At 43.0% G+C, this 26,221-nt stretch overlaps 1 protein-coding gene across 1 annotated transcript in view; it reads left to right on the top strand.

The window, feature by feature from the left end:
- Positions 1-26,221, top strand: part of LOC138350563 (ionotropic receptor 21a-like) — a 35,937-nt gene that overhangs the window by 7,837 nt on the left and 1,879 nt on the right. The window contains exons 4-11 of the mRNA XM_069301576.1: positions 6,029-6,264; positions 8,015-8,143; positions 8,528-8,583; positions 8,841-9,067; positions 9,368-9,611; positions 11,103-11,346; positions 12,403-12,540; positions 26,014-26,200. Coding sequence (XP_069157677.1) covers positions 6,029-6,264; positions 8,015-8,143; positions 8,528-8,583; positions 8,841-9,067; positions 9,368-9,611; positions 11,103-11,346; positions 12,403-12,540; positions 26,014-26,200 — 1,461 coding nt within the window. The remainder of the gene's footprint in view (positions 1-6,028; positions 6,265-8,014; positions 8,144-8,527; positions 8,584-8,840; positions 9,068-9,367; positions 9,612-11,102; positions 11,347-12,402; positions 12,541-26,013; positions 26,201-26,221) is intronic.

Below are 26,221 nucleotides of genomic sequence, written 5' to 3'. Positions count from 1 at the left end.
TCAAAGACTTCACAAATACACAACTGATTAGAACTTACGTATCTCTGATTTTATATCTACATTTGAGTGAGGTGGGAGGGGTGATGTGGCATTAACACAAGACAGAACAAGAGGGGATATTAATAGGGTAATAAAAGTATCAACACAAGACAGAACAGAAACAATGGGTATTGAATAGAAGTGTTTGTAGAAAGCCTATTGGTCCATATTTCTTGATGCTTCTATATTGGAGCGGAGTCTTGAGGTGGGTAGAATATAGTTGTGCAATAATTGGCTGTTGATTGCTGGTGTTGACTTCTTGATGTGTAGTGCCTCGCAAACGTCAAGCCGCCTGCTATCGCTGTATCTATCGATGATTTCTGTGTTGTTTACTAGGATTTCTCTGGCGATGGTTTGGTTATGGGAAGAGATTATATGTTCCTTAATGGAGCCCTGTTGCTTATGCATCGTTAAACGCCTAGAAAGAAATGTTGTTGTCTTGCCTATATACTGGGTTTTTTGGAGCTTACAGTCCCCAAGTGGGCATTTGAAGGCATAGACGACGTTAGTCTCTTTTAAAGCGTTCTGTTTTGTGTCTGGAGAGTTTCTCATGAGTAGGCTGGCCGTTTTTCTGGTTTTATAGTAAATCGTCAGTTGTATCCTCTGATTTTTGTCTGTAGGGATAACGTTTCTATTAACAATATCTTTCAGGACCCTTTCCTCCGTTTTATGAGCTGTGGAAAAGAAGTTCCTGTAAAATAGTCTAATAGGGGGTATAGGTGTTGTGTTAGTTGTCTCTTCAGAGGTTAGAGACCTCTGAAGAGACAACTAACACAACACCTATACCCCCTATTAGACTATTTTACAGGAACTTCTTTTCCACAGCTCATAAAACGGAGGAAAGGGTCCTGAAAGATATTGTTAATAGAAACGTTATCCCTACAGACAAAAATCAGAGGATACAACTGACGATTTACTATAAAACCAGAAAAACGGCCAGCCTACTCATGAGAAACTCTCCAGACACAAAACAGAACGCTTTAAAAGAGACTAACGTCGTCTATGCCTTCAAATGCCCACTTGGGGACTGTAAGCTCCAAAAAACCCAGTATATAGGCAAGACAACAACATCTCTTTCTAGGCGTTTAACGATGCATAAGCAACAGGGCTCCATTAAGGAACATATAATCTCTTCCCATAACCAAACCATCGCCAGAGAAATCCTAGTAAACAACACAGAAATCATCGATAGATACAGCGATAGCAGGCGGCTTGACGTTTGCGAGGCACTACACATCAAGAAGTCAACACCAGCAATCAACAGCCAATTATTGCACAACTATATTCTACCCACCTCAAGACTCCGCTCCAATATAGAAGCATCAAGAAATATGGACCAATAGGCTTTCTACAAACACTTCTATTCAATACCCATTGTTTCTGTTCTGTCTTGTGTTGATACTTTTAATACCCTATTAATATCCCCTCTTGTTCTGTCTTGTGTTAATGCCACATCACCCCTCCCACCTCACTCAAATGTAGATATAAAATCAGAGATACGTAAGTTCTAATCAGTTGTGTATTTGTGAAGTCTTTGAAAATGTAATAAGTTTTACGAAACGCGCCCGTGTCGCGTCAGACTAGAAATAAAAATGAATTTTGGAGAAGTGATTTTTTATTTACCTCCAACAGTGAAGCGTAATGTACGAAAGATTGAGAAAATTCGTGTTAGAATTATTAATCTTACTTTTTCGGTCATATTTAATAATATATGTCTACAGGAAAGACTGCTACCAAAATATACTAATATATATATATATATATATATATATATATATATATATATATATATATATATATATATATATATATATATATATATATATATATATATATATATATATATATATATATCGTACCTAGTAGCCAGAACGCACTTCTCAGCCTACTATGCAAGGCCCGATTTGCCTAATAAGCCAAGTTTTCATGAATTAATTGTTTTTCGTCTACCTAACCTAATCTAACTTTTTCGGCTACCTAACCTAACCTATAAAGATAGGTTAGGTTAGGTTAGGTAGGGTTGGTTAGGTTCGGTCATATATCTACGTTAATTTTAACTCCAATAAAAAAAAATTGACCTCATTCATAGTGAAATGGGTAGATTTATCATTTCATAAGAAAAAAATTAGAGAAAATATATTATTTCAGGAAAACTTGGCTTATTAGGCAAATCGGGCCTTGCATAGTAGGCTGAGAAGTGCGTTCTGGCTACTAGGTACGACATATATATATATATATATATATATATATATATATATATATATATATATATATATATATATATATATATATATATATATATATATATATATATATGTCGTACCTAGTAGCCAGAACGCACTTCTCAGCCTACTATGCAAGGCCCGATTTGCCTAATATATATATATATATATATATATATATATATATATATATATATATATATATGTCGTACCTAGTAGCCAGAACTCACTTCTCAGCCTACTATGCAAGGCCCGATTTGCCTAATAAGCCAAGTTTTCATGAATTAATGTTTTTTCGTCTACCTAACCTACCTAACCTAACCTAACCTAGCTTTTTTTGGCTACCTAACCTAACCTTACCTATATATATAGGTTAGGTTAGGTTAGGTAGGGTTGGTTAGGTTCGGTCATATATCTACGTTAATTTTAACTCCAATAAAAAAAAATTGACCTCATACATAGTGAAAAGGGTAGCTTTATCATTTCATAAGAAATTAATTATAGTAAATAAATTAATTCAGGAAAACTTGGCTTATTAGGCAAATCGGGCCTTGAATAGTAGGCTGATAAGTGAGTTCTGGCTACTAGGTACGACATATATATATATATATATATATATATATATATATATATATATATATATGTCGTACCTAGTAGCCAGAACGCACTTCTCAGCCTACTATGCAAGGCCCGATTTGCCTAATAAGCCAAGTTTTCATGAATTAATGTTTTTTCGACTACCTAACCTACCTAACCTAACCTAACCTACCTTTTTCGGCAACCTAACCCAACCTAACCTATGAAGATAGGTTAGGTTAGGTTAGGTAGGGTTGGTTAGGTTCGGTCATATATCTACGTTAATTTTAACTACAATAACAAAAAATTGACCTCATACATAATGAAATGGGTAGCTTTATCATTTCATAAGAAAAAAATTAGAAAAAATATATTAATTCAGGAAAACTTGGCTTATTAGGCCAATCGGGCCTTGAATAGTAGGCCAAAAAGTGAGTTCTGGCTACTAGGTACGACATATATATATATATATATATATATATATATATATATATATATATATATATATATATATATATATATATATATATATATATTGTGACGGTAACGCGTTGGTGTTCGGCTGTTCAAAGCTAGGGGTATGGCCTCGTCACATAGTATTACAAAAAAATAGAAAATCTGGAACTTCGTCTGTGGTAAGGTAAGGAGAAGACACACAAAACACAAGTAAACTTTAACAATGAAATTTTAATTACGTTAAATAAATCAAAACATGAATAAAATGGACAAACAAATTCGTATAATAAAATCAATCAAAATAATAAGAATAATTAAATGACACAATGAAAAGTTACGTTAAGACAAGTGAGCAAAATAACAAGAAGTGCAATATACAAGTAAATGTAAGGTGCTGGAATATTGGCTTTAAGCTATCACCTCTCTTAGTACACGTACGCCAAAGCTTACGTCTAGCAGGGAGAAGTGTTAACTGTGAGAAAGCACGGAATATTCTGAGGACTGAGGTCGTGGCGGCCCCAGACATCAAGTAGTATGGGGGGGTGGAGTGCAGTTGCAGCCCGACCGGCGACCAATCAGAGGAGCCGGCAGCAAGACGGGTAGTTTGGCGGTTTGAGTCTGAGCAGGTGTTCCTGGCTGCATACGTTTTGCGCTCTGGCAAACCTTGGAGATGTTGTTGTCGTTGTTGGACATTTCTTCCATAGTAGTTTTATATAGTTGTATCGACGTAATTGTGGAGGGAAGAGCAGGCTCAATCTCTTGAAGGAGATTATTGTCACAATATATATATATATATATATATATATATATATATATATATATATATATATATATATATATATATATATATATATATATATATATATATATATATATATGTATATATATATATATATATATATATGTATATATATATATATATATATATATATATATATATATATATATATATATATATATTTAAGCCTAAGTTCAGCCTTAAATTATATATATTGGTATATAGCTTTCACAATTAGGAAATGAGCAATATTGGAATGTCCACAAAATTATCGTAACATTTAAACTTTGCTCAAATCATTGGACTATGTCTATTACTGAAAGTTAATTCGTTGCCGGTCAATATATCTCTGGTGATGCAGACGAGGAGTCACAGTAACGTGGATGAAATATGTTGACCAAACCACACACTAGAAAGTGATGGGACGACGACGTTTCGGTCAGTCCTGGACCATTCTCCAGGACGAAATTATCATAATCGACTTGAGAATGGTCCAGGACGGACCGAAACGTCGTCGTCACTTCATTTTCTAGTGTGTGGTCTGGTCAACATATCTCTGGTGATATTTATTATTTATTTATTTATTTATTTATGCATATACAAGAATGTACATAAGGAATGTGAGGATACAAATATGGTAATTACAGTCTTGTAAAGCTGATATCTACGTTAATTTTAAATGATGATCTGATTGTGTATGTTTTGATGATGCTGTTATGTCTGTGCTTTGTCAGGCACCTTGGAGATGTTGTCTTGGGTGACATCGTTGGTGCTGACAGTCCCAAAGTGGACTTGTAATGACAGATGACATTCGTCCAACCACTTGGGCTGGACAGTCTGGCTTCGGGCAGGTCGGCGTTCAATCCCCGACCTTCCAAGTGGTTGGGAACCATTCCTTCCCCCCGTCCCATCCCTAATACTTATCCTGACCCCTTCCCAGTGCTATATAGTCGTAATGACTTGGCGCTTTCTCCTGATAACTCCATTCCCTTCGTCATAGTCAAGGCATCGGGAGTCTAGGGGCCAGATTCACGAAGCAGTTACGCAAGCACTTACGAACCTGTCCATATTTTCTCAATCTTTGGCGGCATTGTTTCCAATTATTAAACAGTTAATGAGCTCCGAAGCACCAGGAGGCTGTTTATAACAATAACAACAGTTGATTGGCAAGTTTTCATGCTTGTAAACTGTTTAATAAATGTAACCAAAGCCGTCAAAGATGTGCACGTTCGTAAGTCTAGGGGCCAGATTCACGAAGCAGTTACGCAAGCACTTACGAACCTGTCCATATTTTCTCAATCTTTGGCGGCATTGTTTCCAATTATTAAACAGTTAATGAGCTCCGAAGCACCAGGAGGCTGTTTATAACAATAACAACAGTTGATTGGCAAGTTTTCATGCTTGTAAACTGTTTAATAAATGTAACCAAAGCCGTCAAAGATGTGCACGTTCGTAAGTGCTTTCGTGAATCTGGCCCTAGGTGTCGGGAAGAGTTGCTCGTGAGCAAATTGCCAGTCTTCCTGCTCTTGTAGTAAGCTGTTAATTCTATCTTCTGGTTAGTGTTGATAGTTTTGTTTCTGTTAATGATCTATTTTAGGACGCTTTACTCCGTTGAAAATAGGTTCGCATAGAATAGTTTAATAGGTGGAGCAGCTTCTGTAGTTTTGGTAGATTCATCAGAGGTAACATGCTAGCTCACATTCCTCTTAAAAATATTTTCCACAAGCCCATTAGTGTATTCATCGTTGACTAAGACTCAATGTTTATTTGTGACGTTAGTGATGGCTCCCCGGAAGGTATCATATTTGGTTACATGAGTTTCTATTTAGGTACGCAGTAGCTAAAGATAAAAAAACACATATTTACGCTTAATAAATAATATTTCTATATCTGATTAAATATGAGGCTTCATGAGGATAGACTTCAAGACCCCTAAGGAGACCATTTACCCCAGCAGATACGGCTTCTGTACCCTTGCGTAAGCTTGGTGGTGTTGAGCGACGACCCTGCCTTCTGGAGCACCTTCGGCGAACTGAGTCAAAGTGGGCGGCTCCTGGTGTGGGAGACGCGAGTGGTGGGCGTGACCAGCATGCCCCTGGCGGCTGTACGCGCCGTGGCCGCCGCCTACTGGGCCTACACTATGATGAACACCCTCATATTGGTCAGGACGACACGACCCAACTACCCGACCAGGTGGGTGCAGCTCCTTGTCTGGCTATACGCTGTTTAGTATTATCATGTTGATAGGACCCCGTTTGACGCAAGTATTGCGTTATGTCACTCGTAGTGCAGTTTGACGCAGGTAATGCATTATTTCACGTTGATGGCGCTTTATTTGACGCAGGAAAGGCATTATGTCACCTCGATAGTGCATTTTGATGCGGGTTATGCATTACTTAGCGCAGGTAACGCAGACAATGCATTGTTAATCGCATATTTGCAACGCGATATATTTGTCAACTTATAATTGAAAATTTATCATTGACTAATAACGAAATTAGTTTCTTATCTACGAGTTTTCAAAATTTATACTTATGGCATAGTAATCTCTACTGGCAACTTTTTTTAGATATCCCCATAATGGCAGCCCTGGAGATATCCCCATAATGGCAGCCCTGGAGATATCCCCATAATGGCAGCCCTGGAGATATCCCCATAATGGCAGCCCTGGAGATATCCCCATAATGGCAGCCCTGGAGATATCCCCATAATGGCAGCCCTGGAGATATCCCCATAATGGCAGCCAGGGAGATATCCTCATAATGGCAGCCCTGGAGATATCGCCATAATGGCAGCCCTGGAGATATCACCATAATATCAGCCCTGGAGATATCCTCATAATGGCAGCCCTGGAGATATCCTCATAATGGCAGCCCTGGAGATATCCTCATAATGGCAGCCCTGGAGATATCCTCATAATGGCAGCCCTGGAGATATCCTCATAATGGCAGCCCTGGAGATATCGCCATAATGGCAGCCCTGGAGATATCACCATAATATCAGCCCTGGAGATATCCTCATAATGGCAGCCCTGGAGATATCGCCATAATGGCAGCCCTGGAGATATCCCCATAATGGCAGCCCTGGAGATATCGCCATAATGGCAGCCCTGGAGATATCCCCATAATGGCAGCCCTGGAGATATCCCCATAATGGCAGCCCTGGAGATATCGCCACAATGGCAGCCCTGGAGATATCGCCATAATGGCAGCCCTGGAGATATCGCCATAATGGCAGCCCTGGAGATATCCCCATAATGGTAGCCCTGGAGATATCCCCATAATGGCAGCCCTGGAGATATCGCCATAATGGCAGCCCTGGAGATATCGCCATAATGGCAGCCCTGGAGATATCCCCATAATGGCAGCCCTGGAGATATCCCCATAATGGCAGCCCTGGAGATATCGCCATAATGGCAGCCCTGGAGATATCCCCATAATGGCAGCCCTGGAGATATCGCCATAATGGCAGCCCTGGAGATATCCCCCATAATGGCAGCCCTGGAGATATCGCCATAATGGCAGCCCTAGAGATATCGCCATAATGGCAGCCCTGGAGATATCTCCATAATGGCAGCCCTGGAGATATCCCCATAATGGCAGCCCTGGAGATATCCCCATAATGGCAGCCCTGGAGATATCCCCATAATGGCAGCCCTGGAGATATCGCCATAATGGCAGCCCTGGAGATATCCCCATAATGGTAGCCCTGGAGATATTCCCATAATGGCAGCCCTGGAGATATCACCATAATGGCAGCCCTGGAGATATCACCATAATATCAGCCCTGGAGATATCCCCATAATGGCAGCCCTGGAGATATCCCCCATAATGGCAGCTCTGGAGATATCCCCCATAATGGCAGCCCTGGAGATATCCCCCATAATGGCAGCCCTGGAGATATTTCCGTAATTGTAACAATGGAGTGATTCTTCCTGCTGCAGGTGGAGCGTGTTGAGCCACCTGCCGTTCACGTCCCATGGGAACCATCTGGTCCAGCTGGCTTCCATCTGGGCTCCCCAGGGCCTCTATCTCCTACCAGGCCGGACACTCTTCCCGCCAAAATTCTCCAAGTGAGTTACCCCTCTCACTCATCTTCTAAGTGAGTTACCCCTTTCACTTGTCCTCTAAGTTACCCCTCAAACTCATCCTCAAACAAAATGCTTGTTTACCTTTATTAAATGAATACAATTTTTAATAAATATTTTTCTTTATTAAACACAATTTTTAATAAATATGATAATGGATAATTTTTAATGAAATTTAAAACTTTAAATTTATCTACGTTTATTTTTACTTTCTTTTAATTATTATATAATCTTTTGTAATATGTTATTATTGTGATATATTAACATTGATATTTTCAATAAGTCATAGATGTTTAACACATAAAAAATTTAAAATTTAACATTTTCTATTATCTAAAGCATTGTACTAAAGTGTGTAACAACGTTCAGCTGTAACTCTGCTCATTCTACAACACACTCACAAGTTACAAAATTTATAACATCAAGTTAAAACACTTTTAACATACAATATGCAACGCTTGCAGCATCAAGTTGCAATAATTTAAACATTTATGACAAATGACACTTACAAAAAGTCATAACCACAACAGTTGCAACAATAAATAAGGACACGAACAACAAATATATCAATGAACGAGAGATATAACACAAACCCACACCAATTACAGCAACTCACAACACTAACAAGCCAGAAACCTTTACAACGCAACAAGATAAATCTTACCTTACAACCTGCTACAAGAACGCGCATCCCATCATCTCTGCATCTCATCTCCTGCTGGCAGCTTCCACAGGGCGCTGGTGAACGTGACGGCCCTGCCCTACAAGCCTTACTGGGACGAGGAGGGCGGAGGCTCCGGCCTTAGTGCCACTAAGAGGTACTCGGGGGCTGACAGACTCATGCTGGAGGCTATGGCACTGGCACTCAACTTTACTATTTACGTTCTGCCAGTGGAGACGTGGGACCAGGTGAGCTGTGAGGAGGCCTGTGTGGCACTCTTGTTGGCTTCTGTATCACGCTTGTTCCTGTTGTGGCACTCTTGCTTGGACTTGTATTAATCTTGTTATTACTCTTGGTCCTCTCGTTTGTTTATTTTTATAGTGGGATTTTTATTTTAGTCAACCATGTTTTTGCTATTTTCTCTGTGTTTATGTTTAGATCAAGAAAACTCACGAACACTCTTGATGATCCAGGGGATATCCGGGAGCGCTCACGAACGTGTATTTTGTTATTGTTCTTGGTGGTGATGGCTTTGGTCTCCTCCCCAGGTGGTGACGTTGGTAGAGCAGAGAGTCTCGTTCGTTGCTTCAGTGGTTCACATGATCCTGCAGAACCGGCTGGAAAGGTTCGGGTTCACGTGTACGTACGAACACAGCATCAACCTGGCCTTCGGGATGGCCAAGCCCTCGCTCATGCCCCGCTGGCAGAGTCTTTACTACCCCTTGACGGATGAGGTCTGGGCTGCCATCCTGCTCCTCGTCTTGATCATGCCGCCCGTCTTCTATCTGGTGAGTAACTGCCATCAGATCATTCGAGTCTTTGTTGATATGTTTTTCCAGTCTTTTGCGGAGTGATCATTGGTGCATACCCAGCCGGTCCTCACCAACAAAGGCCAAATGCTCGCTAATCCAGCCGCCAAACCTCCCTATTTATGAATTAAATGGTTTTTACACACGACTCACAACTGATGACATTTGAACATATCTCGAACAGTGCTTCACTGAGGACTTCTGTTCGAATCACACGACAAGTGCTTCAACCACAGTTTACAAATATAAATAATTGTCAAAAGAGCCTAAACAGCTAACCTAACCTAACCTAACCTAATCTAACCTAACCTAACCTAACCTAACCTAACCTAACCTAACCTAATCTAACCTAACCTAACCTAACCTAACCTAACCTAACCTAACCTAACCAAACCTAACCTAACCAAACCTAACCTAACCTAACCTAACCTAACCTAACCTAACCTAACCAAACCTAACCTAACCTAACCTAACCTAACCTAACCTAACCTAACCAAACCTAACCTAACCTAACCTAACCTAACCTAACCTAACCTATCACCACACTCTAATATATAATAACGGTAATTAACGTATGAGAAAATACCAATACTGAACACGCAGTACGTTAAAATAGATGAATGCGTCTTTGGGGGGGGGAGGTTACCTTGAGGTGCTTCCGGGGCTTAGCGTCCCCGCGGCCCGGTCGTCGACCAGGCCTCCTGGTTGCCGGACTGATCAACCGGGGGGGGGGTAGCCGCTGCTTTAACGAGTCTAGCCTGATTACAGGTTGTGTTTAAGCCTAGGACACGTTAGGTTAGGGTGACGATTGGGCGGTGTATATATCTATTATGTCTAATACTATAAGGCATAATAACTATAAGGCTTATATTATACAAATAACTCAAAATGACGATTTTTGTATGTTTCAACTGTCCATGTTTTGTACATTAAATACATAGTCGCTATAAGTACTGTTATTATTGAGGAATACATAGTCGCTATAAGTACTGTTATTATTGAGGAATTAGATATATATTTACCTGATTACAAAGCTGTCTATAGTATGCATACAAGACTGTGTATATCGAGCATACAAGACTGTGTATATCAAGCATACAAGACTGTGTATATCAAGCATACAAGACTGTGTATATCGAGCATACAAGACTGTGTATATCAAGCATACAAGACTGTGTATATCAAGCATACAAGACTGTGTATATCAAGCATACAAGACTGTGTATATCAAGCATACAAGACTGTGTATATCAAGCATACAAGACTGTGTATATCAAGCATACAAGACTGTGTATATCAAGCATACAAGACTGTGTATATCAAGCATACAAGACTGTGTATATCAAGCATACAAGACTGTGTATATCAAGCATACAAGACTGTGTATATCAAGCATACAAGACTGTGTATATATTCATAACACGTGACTGAAGGACCTTGCCTGCCCCCTAGATGAGTCGTAACAGTCCCGGAGGAGGAGGCGTCGGAGGGCTGAGGGCCGGGGCGGCGGTGCTGATGGTGTTCGGGGCGCTGATGGGGCAGCCCTTGCCCCGACGGATGTCTCCTAGCAGCCGCTGGAGGGCGGTGCTGGGGGCCTGGCTCTGGTTCACCCTCATCGTCAGCGTCGCCTACAGGGGCAACCTCATGGCCTTTCTGGCGCTCCCGAAGTACCCGGCGAGACCGGAGGATCTGGTCCAGCTCGTCCGCGTCGTTGACAGGTGAGTCAACCTGAAATTCATCCTCGGAATCACCATACGGACAAGGAGTAAATATAATCTCAGAGGTCACATAGCCTAATTCAACCAAGTCTTTCAATTAGCCACTCCGTAAAAAAATGCAACTGTTTAGTCTAACCCAAAACGTCAAAACCTACATATGATTTGTCCAACTAGAAAAGTACAAACCTAAGCAACCTATCTAACCTATCGAGGCTTTAAATTTGACTAATACATCGTAGTTTGAACGGATTGGTCTCTATCCCGTAGAGAATCCGACGCGTTGAGTGGGAGAACGGACTAGTCGAGCAGCCTAGTGAGGGGGAACTCTTATATTGGGTCACCTAAGACAGTTTTCTTAATTTAGTTGACTTAAAGTTGTCTTTAAAAAGGTTCACTCACCTACGGTTCTCACCCTGTCATTGAAACCTTGCAACAGGAGCACGTTCGTTTCAACCACTGCAATTTGAACGGGAGGAAAGGGAGAGACTTATTATAGGAAAACACCAAGTCACCACGACTATATAGCACTGGGAAGGGGTCAAGATAAGGATTTGGGATGGGACGGAGGGGAAGGAATGGTGCCCAACCACTTGTGGACGAGATTGACCACAACATCGAAATTATATGGTTTAATGAAATTAAAAACACGCCAATATTGACGTAACCTCAGACCAATGGGTGGGACGATATATCTAGAAAATAGTTATTATCGATCTGGTTGTCAAACAAGTGGCGGATCGCGTTCTAGGGGAAACATGGCGCTGAATAACCTACCTGGTTCAAGTATTTGGCCTACGGCCCAAGTCCAGATATGTAAATATAAGTAATCCGTGCATGCGAATGCACAGTAGTCTACATCCTCGACTCACAACCGAGGAGTCTGGGTTACTACCGGGATACTTACGTATCCTGTATACTGCTAGAAAATACTTACGTATTTTCTAGCACAAAATACTTACGTATTTTCTAGCACATGGTTGTGAAAGTGAATGGTTTTTCAGTGCAACTTTGTTATATTTTATTGTCGTTCTGCTCTTCCTCACACAACTCCTGCAGGATCACCATGCCCTCCTACGGCTCTGAGTTCCTAAGCTTCCTGAAGCAGTCGGAGTCACCGTCATTCCGGGCCTGGGGCGACTTGATGACGGTGGGGGTGGCCGTCGTGGACGGCCTGAAGAGTTCCCTCACCAAGAAGTAAGTCCCCTTTTACATGTGTGTGTGTACAGATTAGAAGCCTTTCAGTCCCTGGTGGCGTGATGTTGCCATACTGGACCAGCTCCTCGCGAGCAATTTGGTGTCTGGCTTCAGGTCCAAGTTGGGGAGGATTGACGTGGTGAGGGGCTCAAATCTTTTAACTGTTCACTCGGTAGTAAATAAGTACCTGGTTGTAAACAGATTGGCGGGTCGTGTTCCAGGGGAAACTAGCAAAGTAAGGTTTATCCCATACACTATGGGATAAGCACAGCTGATAGGAGGATGAGAGAGGGATGTTCTCTTTTTGCTTTACATATAAATAAATAAATAAATAAATAAATAAATAAATAAATATAAATATGTTTATTCAGGAAGGGTACATACATACAAGTAATGTTACATTAATGGATCGATATATAGATAGAGCTAGTACATACAATGCCTAAAGCCACTATTACGCAATGCGTAATATAAATATTCCGATTTACCTCATGCTGGGATGCTGTAAATTTTCTTGGTGTCTTTGTATATTTACCGAAAAACGTGCTACACTTAAACTTCAGGAAAAACTTACATTTTAGACATTAATAACATATTCCTTAGCTGTTCAAACTCGAGAGTAAAAAACCTGACACATTTATTTGAAGTCTCCCTCATGATTATTGACGTTTTCTGTCGGCCAACTTCGGGCAGAGCAGCGCAGACTACGTTAAATAAATAAATAAATAAATAAATATGTTTATTCAGGTAAGGTACATACATACACGTGATGTTACATTAATGGATTGATATATAGATAGAGCTAGTACATACAATGCCTAAAGCCACTATTACGCAATACGTTGATTTAGCAATACCTCGACCCTTGTTGTAAATTAGTTTTGAATCCCAGGTTGCATGGATTTTAGCATGCCGTGGCTGAGTTGTTTAGGGTATATGCTTTGGAGTACAAAGTGTACAGGTTCGAATTCTTATAATGGCTCCTATTGATATTCTCACTAATACATCACTTTATTGTGATTTCTTTTTGCATAGAAACCGTCTTTATAAAGAACTTGAAAAAAACGTAATTTACATACTCTAGAAAGGAGACAAGTTAGGGGTGATATAACTGGAATAGCCAAATAGATAAAGGATATAACAACGCCGTTATTAATAAATATATGATAATAAATTGAATTATTAACACAAAATAGAACGCGAAACAATGACTAGATCCAAAAAATGACGTCACAGATTCAGGGGCGGGCTCTGATTGGTCAATCAAGTCATGTGACCTCAACCAGCCAATCACCGGCCGACGGGCGCCGCACACAAAATGGTGGATTTGCAGACAGGGGGCGCCATTTTGTTGTACCTCGGGCGCGACTTTCCCCCTTTACCTACAAACTAAAAATGCAAATTTCTCCATAAATCGGTAACCATTTCGATAGTCTCATACATCAAAAGATTCCCCTGCATCTCAGAGAACCTGCAGGTAAGCTGATATGACTCTTAAATACGGTATATGGGAGAAATTGGAGAGGGCACCGTAGCACCGCATGACACTATGCATAATCTCCACTACACTGACTGTGCATAATCTCCACTACACTGACTGTGCATAATCTCCACTACACTGACTGTGCATAATCTTCACTACACTGACTGTGCATAATCTTCACCACATTGACTGTGCATAATCTTCACTACACTGACTATGCATAATCTTCACTACACTGTGCATAATCTTCACTACACTATGCCTGGTCTTCACTACACTGACTGTGCATAATCTTCACTACACTGTGCATAATCTTCACTACACTGTGCATAATCTTCACTACTGTGGGAACCGACCTGTGAGATTTATATTTATTTGATTTATATGAATTTATATTTACGTTAATTTATATACTTCGATAGCAATTTGTATAATGATAAGTGGACTGTATTTCTGCAATAATCTCTTAATCTCACAAATCGATCCTCTACACATTAGGGGGGTTTATATTACACATATGCAGCCAATCAAATTACAGTAATAGCTACATACATTGATGAGGTTCCTTCTCTTATAGTACAGCAGGTTAGTCCACCAGGTATAACTAGAGTGTAGACACCAAATTATCCTCTTTGAGGTAGCTTCTATCACCCAGTAACTGGTGCACATAATCTTGCATCCTCGTCTTGACCTGTCAAAAGTGCGCTAGCTGTGAAGCCAGAATCCTATATATGACAAGCTATATCAGAGAAAACACTATACAGTACATGGAACATTAAAGACCTGGCTTAATTACCTTTAGTATGAGGCGATTTCGCGTTCTAACCGGCTAACCCTATATCCTGACATTAATGGCCATAAATGAATGATAAACGGGTTTCGGATAGACACTTAACTTGTATTTGTAGACAGCGTGTTGACAATGGTACACCTTTGGGTTCCATAACACTACGTCCAAGTAAATTTAACAGGAGCCGAATTTGCTCCCGTGTGAGCCTCTGGTCTCATATAACAACAATGGCTGCCCTCCTTCCTCACTCTGACGCCTGGCCTACTTTGTCCAGATTTCAGAAAGTGATAGAAGGGTCACATTTACTCTACTTTAATATTGATAATTAAGTTAATTTATATAAGATGTTTTTATGATGGTAAAGTCCAAAGACTAATGTATTTAAGAATAATTCCCACCATAATAGGTGGTGAATTATAATAGTGTGTGGTGATGATATCCCGTTTTCTTTAGACGGTAATTCCACTACAAGTTACGTTTTCTATGGGTAACTTGTTGGTAATACAGTTATTATCTGTATGATATATTAAATGGTGTCGGATTTTCCGACAACTACACTGACTGTGCATAATCTTCACTACACTGTGCATAATCTTCACTACACTGACTATGCATAATCTTCACTACACTGACTGTGCATAATCTTCACTACACTGACTGTGCATAATCTTCACTACACTGACTATGCATAATCTTCACTACACTGACTGTGCATAATCTTCACTACACTGACTGTGCATAATCTTCACTACACTGACTGTGCATAATCTTCACTACACTGACTGTGCATAATCTTCACTACACTGACTGTGCATAATCTCCACTGCACTGACTGTGCATAATCTTCACTACACTGACTATGCATAATCTTCACTACACTGACTGTGCATAATCTTCACTACACTGACTGTGCATAATCTTCACTACACTGACTATGCATAATCTTCACTACACTGACTGTGCATAATCTTCACTACACTGACTGTGCATAATCTTCACTACACTGACTGTGCATAATCTTCACTACACTGACTGTGCATAATCTCCACTGCACTGACTGTGCATAATCTTCACTACACTGACTATGCATAATCTTCACTACACTGACTGTGCATAATCTTCACTACACTGACTGTGCATAATCTTCACTACACTGTGCATAATCTTCACTACACTGACTATGCATAATCTTCACTACACTGACTGTGCATAATCTTCACTACACTGACTGTGCATAATCTTCACTACACTGACTGTGCATAATCTTCACTACACTGACTATGCATAATCTTCACTACACTGACTGTGCATAATCTTCACTACACTGACTGTGCATAATCTTCACTACACTGACTGTGCATAATCTTCACTACACTGACTATGCATAATCTTCACTACACTGACTGTGCATAATCTTCACTACACTATGCCTGGTCTTCACTACACTGACTATGCATAATCTTCACTACACTGACTGTGCATAATCTTCACTACACTGACTGCATAATCTTCACTACACTATGCCTGGTCTTCACTACACTGACTGTGCATAATCTTCACTACACTATGCATAATCTCCACTACACTGACTGTGCATAATCTTCACTACACTGACTGTGCATAATCTTCACTACACTGTGCATAATCTTCACTACACTGACTATGCATAATCTTCACTACACTGACTGTGCATAATCTTCACTACACTGACTGTGCATAATCTCCACTACACTATGCCTGGTCTTCACTACACTGACTACAACCCCGCCTGCCTTGTTTGGAAGGTCCTTGTTATCCAACCTGTCATTATTCTTGCAGTCGTGACGTCTACTTTATGGTGTTGTGTAAAGGTAAGGTCTTCTGACATGATTACTCCTAGATCCTTTACATTGCTTTTTTTCCTTCTAAAGTGTGATTTGATTCCGTTTTATATATGGTTTCCGTTTTTAAATTTTAATATTTTTTCCATGGCGTAAGAGCGGGAACTTACTTTCATTGAACATCATATTTATTATCTGTGGCCCATTGAAAGACCGGATTTACATCCGATTGGTGGTGCTGGAGGGTATTATATACAGGTGTGTAGAGTTATACAGGTGTGTAGAGTTATACAGGTGTGTAGAGTTATACACAGGTGTGTAGAGTTATACAGGTGTGTAGAGTTGTACACAGGTGTGTAGAGTTATACAGGTGTGTAGAGTTATACAGGTGTGTAGAGTTATACAGGTGTGTAGAGTTATACTCAGGTGTGTAGAGTTATACAGGTGTGTAGAGTTGTATACAGGTGTGTAGAGTTATTAAAGTGTAGATGTTCGTGTCAAGGCTTCAGAATTTTCTTTATTTTTCTAAGGCTGTTTTTGCTATGTTTATTCTGTTATCATGTGACCCCTTGAGTGGGACGGAGTAGCCGGGGGGGGGGGGAGGAATGGTGCCCAACCACTCCGACGGTCGTGGATTTAACACCGACCTGCATGATGCGAGACTGTCTCTCTACCGTCCAGTCCAAGTAGAGGCTTGGGGGGGGGGGGGGAGCACTCCTATCCCGGCTAGGGACGTCGGTCGCTTCAAACACCAGTGTTTTAAATGGCGTCTCATTGTGTCGAGTGGCTCGTTATACGTATTCTCTCCTCTCCCTCTCCTCTCCCCTCTCACTCTCCCCTCCCCTCTGCCTCTCCTCTCCCCTCTGCCTCTCCTCTCCCCTCTGCCTCTCTCCCCTTTTGTTTTATCCTTGCTTGTAAATGCCGACAAAGCTTTACAGAGAGTGTCGTAATTGATACAATATGTGGCTGTTTCCCTGTAGCCCCTGTGGCTGTTTCCCTGTAGCCCCTGTGGGTGTTCCCTGTAGCCCCTGTGGGTGTTCCCTGTAGCCCCTGTGGCTGTTTCCCTGTAGCCCCTGTGGCTGTTTCCCTGTAGCCCCTGTGGCTGTTTCCCTGTAGCCCCTGTGGCTGTTTCCCTGTAGCCCCTGTGGGTGTTCCCTGTAGCCCCTGTGGGTGTTCCCTGTAGCCCCTGTGGCTGTTTCCCTGTAGCCCCTGTGGCTGTTTCCCTGTAGCCCCTGTGGCTGTTTCCCTGTAGCCCCTGTGGGTGTTCCCTGTAGCCCCTGTGGCTGTTTCCCTGTAGCCCCTGTGGCTGTTTCCCTGTAGCCCCTGTGGCTGTTTCCCTGTAGCCCCTGTGGCTGTTTCCCTGTAGCCCCTGTGGGTGTTCCCTGTAGCCCCTGTGGCTGTTTCCCTGTAGCCCCTGTGGGTGTTTCCCTGTAGCCCCTGTGGGTGTTTCCCTGTAGCCCCTGTGGCTGTTTCCCTGTAGCCCCTGTGGGTGTTCCCTGTAGCCCCTGTGGCTGTTTCCCTGTAGCCCCTGTGGGTGTTCCCTGTAGCCCCTGTGGCTGTTTCCCTGTAGCCCCTGTGGGTGTTTCCCTGTAGCCCCTGTGGGTGTTTCCCTGTAGCCCCTGTGGCTGTTTCCCTGTAGCCCCTGTGGGTGTTCCCTGTAGCCCCTGTGGCTGTTTCCCTGTAGCCCCTGTGGGTGTTCCCTGTAGCCCCTGTGGCTGTTTCCCTGTAGCCCCTGTGGCTGTTTCCCTGTAGCCCCTGTGGCTGTTTCCCTGTAGCCCCTGTGGGTGTTCCCTGTAGCCCCTGTGGGTGTTCCCTGTAGCCCCTGTGGGTGTTCCCTGTAGCCCCTGTGGCTGTTTCCCTGTAGCCCCTGTGGGTGTTCCCTGTAGCCCCTGTGGGTGTTCCCTCTTCCCCTCTCCTCCCCCTTCTCCCCTTCTCCCCATCCCTCCCCACTCCTCTGCCTCCCCCTCCTATTACTGCACACTCTCCCTACCTTCCCTATTACTGCATACTCTCCCTACCTTCCCTATTACTGCACACTCTCCCTACCTTCCCTATTACTGCACACTGTCCCTACCTTCCCTATTACTGCATACTCTCCCTACCTTCCCTATTACTGCATACTCTCCCTACCTTCCCTATTACTGTACACTGTCCCTACCTTCCCTATTACTGCACACTCTCCCTACCTTCCCTATTACTGTACACTGTCCCTACCTTCCCTATTACTGTACACTCTCCCTACCTTCCCTATTACTGTACACTCTCCCTACCTTCCCTATTACTGCACACTGTCCCTACCTTCCCTATTACTGCACACTCTCCCTACCTTCCCTATTACTGCACACTCTCCCTACCTTCCCTATTACTGTACACTGTCCCTACCTTCCCTATTACTGTACACTCTCCCTACCTTCCCTATTACTGCATACTCTCCCTACCTTCCCTATTACTGCATACTCGGTCCCTATCCAGCCCTACCATCTTGTCCATCCAATGACAATAATTCAATCATTAGAAACATTCCAGCAATCATTCAGTCAAAACATTCCAGCAATCATTCAGTCAAAACATTCCAGTAATCATTCAGTCAAAACATTCCAGCAATCATTCAGCCAAAACATTCCAGGAATCATTCAGCCAAAACATTCCAGCAATAATTCGGCCAAAACATTCCAGTAATCATTCAGTCAAAACATTCCAGCAATCATTCAGTCAAAACATTCCAGCAATCATTCAGTAAAAAAAAAATCCAGTAATCATTCAGTCAAAACATTCCAGTAATCACTCAGCCAAAACATTCCAGCAATCACTCGTTCAAAACATTCCAGCAATCATTCAGTCAAAAAAAATTCCAGTAATCATTCAGTCAAAACATTCCAGTAATCACTCAGCCAAAACATTCCAGCAATCATTCAGTCAAAACATTCCAGTAATCACTCAGCCAAAACATTCCAGCAATCATTCAGTCAAAACATTCCAGTAATCACTCAGCCAAATCATTCCAGCAATCATTCAGTCAAAACATTCCAGTAATCACTCAGCCAAAACATTCCAGCAATCACTCGTTCAAAACATTCCAGCAATCATTCAGTCAAAACATTCCAGCAATCAATCAATCAATCAGAACATCATTCCTCAAAGAACCTCAACATCATTTTGTCAATGGCACCATTTCCATCCAGACTCTTAAACATTTCCAAGCTAACTATTATGAACCGATCTCTGATATTAAACTTACATCATTTCTGTTCATACTGATTACAATTATTCAAAATACATTTTGAGCTCTGTGATTCATAATGAATAACGTGGTTAAATTGTTCGTGGTGTGTGTTGTGTTGGTGTTGGGATGGTTTGGTTAGAGTTGGCTAGTGAGGCAGGAATCGAAGACTACTGAAGAACTAACCCATCTGCGAAAATAGGCAATGGACTGGCAGTAGAAGCAGAGTGGCCTGACACTCTTCATGTGGAGACTGGCTGCCACCCTCCATGTGGTGCCATCTGTACCCAGCTTTGACCAGTCGATGCTCACCAACGGGAAGCTTGGCGGTGTCTCGGATGTAACGCCGTTAGTGGGATCATACCTACGGTAGCGACAGATGCGCCAGCAGATAAATTATCTGAAGGCCTTCCTGCAGCGCAGTCGCGATTTTGACGTGTACTTGTTCGGGTGGAGCGTCTTGTTTGTTGCAGCAGGCTTGTTACTTGTCTTGTTTTAATCACGGCTATGTGTGACCTGTCCTCAGGCTGAAGAATTTACGGCAAAACCAATTTCCACTCGCGGCTCGAGTCAGGACGGAGCAACTGCTCCTGAAACTCATAAGACGGAAAAAGAAGAGGAAAGTAAGCCAGACTTAACTACAGTAATCTCCGGAGAGGATGAAGAGACCCTGGTGACGGGCAGTGATCAGAAGAGAGGTGATGGGTGCCTGCACCCACTGGGTCAAAAAATAAGTGGTGCTTCAAGCACGACTTTAGGTAAGAACAAAGGCCCCATAGTGAGGGTAGCCTGTCCCTAATCTGTGCGCGGTTTTATAATTGGCAAGGGCGGAAGAACTATCCAGGAGCTAGAGCGCCGCTTTTCAGTCACAATATATCTGTCCCAGAAGACTGAAGAGTTGATGGTGACTGGTGATGATGCCAGCAAAGTTGATGGCTGCCGTCAAGCCCTTGTCAAACTAATGACCGCTGCTTCCAACGAAGGAAAACGGGCCACAGCTGCCAAGTACTCTCACCAGGTTCAAGTAATCTGTCCCGGACATACGCATGGGTTTATAATTGGCAGGGAGGGTAAGACGATCAAGGAACTGCAGGAGCGGTTTTCAGTCAGGATAGAACTTTTGCCAAAGTTGGAAGAGGTGTCGGTGAAGGGGAGTAGCGCAAGCACCGTTGGCGCCTGTTTGGATATCCTGGGCAACTTGATGGAAAGTGCACCACCGGTTACTCCTGTTAATTACAGCCACAGGAGGAAACTCCCCTGCCCACTTGACATGCACGGGGTTGTGATTGGCCACGCCGGGAAGACAGTCCGCGAGTTGGAGAGTAAACACTCGGTCAAGATCGTGCTCCTCAGGGAGACGGAGGAAGTTCGCGTGATGGGCAACACTCGGGACGGTGTTGCCGCCTGCTTCAGCGCCATCAAGACCCTCATCAAGCCAGTTCCCCCTCCTCCTCTTGTGGTCAAACGGCAGTAGTTTACCGTTAGCTGTTGACAGTATTTGGTCGTTACTTGGTGACCACTCGTATGTGGCACGACCGTTGTGCGGGGTGAAGGCCAGGTCCCAAATACTGTGTAGTGAAGATTATGTCAGTGTAGTGAAGATTATGTCAGTGTAGTGAAGATTATGTCAGTGTAGTGAAGATAATGTCAGTGTAGTGAAGATTATGCATAGTCAGTGTAGTGAAGATTATGCATAGTCAGTGTAGTGAAGATTATGCATAGTCAGTGTAGTGAAGATTATGCATAGTCAGTGTAGTGAAGATTATGCATAGTCAGTGTAGTGAAGATTATGGTGTTGTGTAAAGATAAGGTCTTCCTGACATTACTCTTAGATTCTTTAGATATTTTTTTTTGTTCTATTAGTGTGATTTGGTTCCGTTTTATATATGGTTTCAGTTTTTAATTTTTTAATTTTTTTTTTTCAATGGTGCAAGATCTGGAACTTTCATTAAACTTCATATTATTATCTGTGGCCCATTGAAAGATCATATTTACATTCGATTGGTGGTGCTGGAGGGGTGTTCTATACAGGTGTGTGTAGAGTTATACAGGTGTGTGTATAGTTATACAGGTGTGTGTAGAGTTATACAGGTGTGTGTAGAGTTATACAGGTGTGTGTAGAGTTATACAGGTGTGTGTAGAGTTATACAGGTGTGTGTAGAGTTATACAGGTGTGTGTAGAGTTATACAGGTGTGTGTAGAGTTATACAGGTGTGTGTAGAGTTATACAGGTGTGTGTAGAGTTATACAGGTGTGTGTAGAGTTATACAGGTGTGTGTAGAGTTATACAGGTGTGTCAAGTTATACATGTGTAATTACCTAAGTGTAGTTACAGGATGAGAGCTATGCTCATGGTGTCCCGTCTTCCCAGCACTCTGTCATATAACGCTTTGAAACTACTGACGGTCTTGGCCTCCACCACCTTCTCCCCTAACTTGTTCCAACTGTCTACCACTCTGTTTGCGAAAGTGAATTTTCTTATATTTCTTCGGCATCTTTGTTTAGTTAGTTTAAATCTATGACCTCTTGTTCTTGAAGTTCCAGGTCTAAGGAATTCTTCCCTATCAATTTTATCTATTCCTGTTACCATTGTGTACGTAGTGATCGTATCACCTCTTTTTCTTCGGTCTTCTAATTGTGGCATATTTAATGCCTCTAACCTCTCCTCGTAGCTCTTGCCCTTCAGTTCTGGGAGCCACTTAGTACCATGTCTTTGCACCTTTTCCAGTTTGTTGATGTGCTTCTTAAGATATGGGCACCACACAACCGCTCCATATTCTAGCTTTGGCCTAACAAAAGTCGTGAACAATTTCTTTAGTATTTCTTTATTTAGTATATTCTTGTCATGGGGGCTGTTAGGGGCTCAGAAGACAGGGTACTCAGTCTTTCTGATCACGTGACTCACCAGTCATTTGGTCCCACAGGAGAGGACCCGTAATGCCCACCACCGCAGGTCTTCACTCCCACCACTGGGGGTGCCACTGATTCACATTCACCCTTGCTGGAATATGGACTGTTCTCGGGCTGTCCGCTGTAAGCGTGCAGCCTGGAAGAGACATCGCCACCGGCAGACAGCCGATTCTTTTCTTTTGTTTCGGAAGGTGAGTGTGGTGGCCCATAGGACCACCGTACAGCTAAAAGTGAGTATTGGAAGTCTTATGGTTCCACCATTACCTCCGAAACTCCTCTGCCGCAGATCTGGAAACATATCCGCAAGATAGCAGGTAAGTTCGCTCCTGATGTCTCACCGGTCCTTCACCTCCATGGTACTCTTGTCGCAGACCCTTTGTAGGTCACGACTGACCTGGGTTCCCACTTTTTGTCAGTTAGCTCTGGTTCTTATCTTCCTCCATCCTTTCTTTCTTCGTAAGCCTGTTCTTAAATCTCATCCTCTAGATTTCTGCACCTATCTCAGATTTCCCTCTAACGAACCCTTCTCTCTCTTTGAACTTCAGTCTGCCCTGACCCTCTGCGGTTCTTCAGCAGCGTGCTCTGATGACATTCATTATGAGATGCTTTGCCATCTCCCTCCATGCACGTTTTAGTATTCATTGAGTGTATAATCGGGTCTGGGAGTTGTCGTCAGTCCCTGAGGACTGACTCGATGCCATTGCCCTCCCTGTTCGGAAACTTGGGTCTCTTGGGACATCTTTAAGGACTTCCTCCATATTGCCCTCAGAAGTTGTCTGCCAACTTTTAGAACACTGTCACTACCTCTCCCCTTCTCAATTTGGTTTTCGCAAGTGCTGCAGCACAACAGATGTCCTGGTGAACTTGGAGCTCTATATTTGTACAGTGATAATTATTAATTATTTATATTATTATAATAATAATTGTTGTATGTAATAATTATTTAATAATTTATTTATTTAATTTAATAATTTAATTATTTAATCATTTAATAAAATAAACTTCCTTCTGCTTGGTCTTGAAGGAGGCCAGCCATGGGTCAAAGGGAGCTGAGAAAATTTTTGTCTGGAACCCATAGGTGCGGGACCGGGTCTGTGAGAGGATGGTCTCTCAAGAGTCTCCCACAGCTGACTTGACTGGCTCATTGCAGTGCACAGTGCACCAATCTTGTGCCCTATATCTGTTAACCCTGGACGAAATCTTGTCATATTGGGTATCCCCAGGATGCCCACATAACCCGGAATACTTATAAAATACGGAGGCCGTCGTATGCCCAAGGGTAAATTAGATACAGAGGAATTAAGCATACTTGCCATAGGGTCAGTGAGTACATTGCTGGTGCCAAGCGTGAGAGAGGGAGAGGGGACGCCAGCGAGGCGACAGATCTGACCTCTGGGGCCAGCCTCAACCGGTGTGATGGAGAATAACAACTGTGACGCGTTCATGACGTCACCTCTGCTAACGATCATGTAACGATCAGTATCATTGGTTCCCGCTCTTTTCTTGCAACGCCATTGGTTAATTGTAACCCCTTGTGTTTGTGCTAACGAGGAGCCCCGCATCCCCTTGCAAGATTATTCTAGTGAGGAGGGCCGTACAAGGTTGACGTGTCCTAGTCTGTCTTATCGGCTTATAGACAGAAGAAAACCGTCTGTTCCTCACCGTCAAATTAAACTCAGCGTCTTTTCGATATACCAACGCTCGCCCGGAATCGCGATCGTGACAATATTGTTTAGAAGCCTAGTGACAAATCGCCAGAGCGAAACAGACTGGTATCGGGTAACCCACTGGTGATAAATTGAGATCGTCTGTGTGAAAACTAAAGTGACTTAAGAAGTGCCGCTGCCTAAGTAATCTGTGTATGACGTTTGCCACAGTGTACCTGTATGGTGCCATATAATCAGCCACCCCCAGCTGCCACTCAGACCAGAGCGTGTAGCCAGCCGCTCTACCCAACCACTTGGACTGGACGGTAGAGCGACTGTCTCGCTTCATGCAGGTCGGCCTTCAATCCCCGACCGTCCAAGTGGTTGGGCACCATTTCTTCCTCCCCGTCCCATCCCAAATCCTTGTCCTGACCCCTTCCCAGTGCTATATAGTCGTAACCCGCCAAACACACGCCGAAACTACGACGTTGGTACGACGTTCGAACAAGTTTTAACACCTAACCAGTTATAACAACCAATATAGCAAGTTGTAACAACGTTCTAATACGTCATAAACACGTTAAGCCAAGATGTAACAACTTTATTACAAGTTGTAACAAGCGGAAAATAGAGACAGTTTCGGTTTGTGTTTCCAGGGAATGGCTTGGTGCTTTCCCCAAATAGTTCTTAGTTCTGCCCTCACTGTACTACGTGACATCACCACCCATCACACCCTTACTCACCGCCAATGCCATCGAGTGTGGGTGGGTGTTTTCCTGTTAAGCATACATCACACCCTCCTATGCGAGTACCCTCCGTGTCAAGTACGGTTTGTGGAAAGGCTATTGATATATCCAGGTAGCCCATGCTCGGTACAGAGACAGCTTCACTTCTTGCAGAGTCGGGACTCGATCCCAGATGGTCCAAGAGATCGGGCATGGTTTCATCCGTCCTCATGTCTCAGCTCCTTGTCCTCATACCTCATATCCCAGCTCCTTGTCTTCGTATCCCAGCTCTGTTTGGTATCCCAGCTTATTGTCCTTGTATCCCAACTCCTTGTCCTCGTATATCCCAGCTCCTTGTCCTCGTATATCCCAGCTCCTTGTCCTCGTATATCCCAGCTCCTTGTCCTCGTATTCCAGCTCCTTGTCCTCATATCCCAGCTCCTTGTCCTCATATCCCAGCTCCTTATCCTCGTATCCCAGCTCCTTGTCCTCGTATCCCAGCTCCTTGTCCTCATATCCCAGCTCCTTATCCTCGTATCCCAGCTCCTTGTCCTCGCACCCCAGCTCCTTGTCCTCATATCCCATCTCCTTGACCTCATATCCCAGTTCCTTGTCCTCGTATCCCAGCTCCTTGTCCTCGCACCCCAGCTCCTTGTCCTCATATCCCATCTCCTTGACCTCATATCCCAGTTCCTTGTCCTCGTGTCCCAGCTCCATGTCCTCGTATCCCAGCTCCTTTTCCTCATACCTCAGCTCCTTGTCGTTATACCAGGAGGTCAGATCGTAGACCGAGCCCACGGGGACATTGATCCCATGACCTAGTACTGTACGTAGTTATTTCAGAGGGCAAAGTACACTCGGGCCGTCCTGTCTCTCCAGACAGGCGCACGTCGACGGAAGGAGGTACCTGGAGCTGGTGATCGCTGAGCACTTCACTCTGGCGGACGGTACCACGCGTCTCTACGTCGGGCGGGAAGGGATCCTGCCTGGCCTCAACGCTTGGCCCATCCCCCACGACGCCCCCTACAGGGAAGCCTTCGACAGGGTTATCAACGCCGTTATTGAGGTGAGATGATGGGATAGGATG

The sequence above is a fragment of the Procambarus clarkii genome, chromosome 46 (genome assembly GCF_040958095.1).
Source record: "Procambarus clarkii isolate CNS0578487 chromosome 46, FALCON_Pclarkii_2.0, whole genome shotgun sequence".
NCBI lineage: Eukaryota > Metazoa > Arthropoda > Malacostraca > Decapoda > Cambaridae > Procambarus > Procambarus clarkii.
Note: the sequence above shows the minus strand (reverse complement) of the source record. Positions and strands in the feature narration are given on the sequence as shown.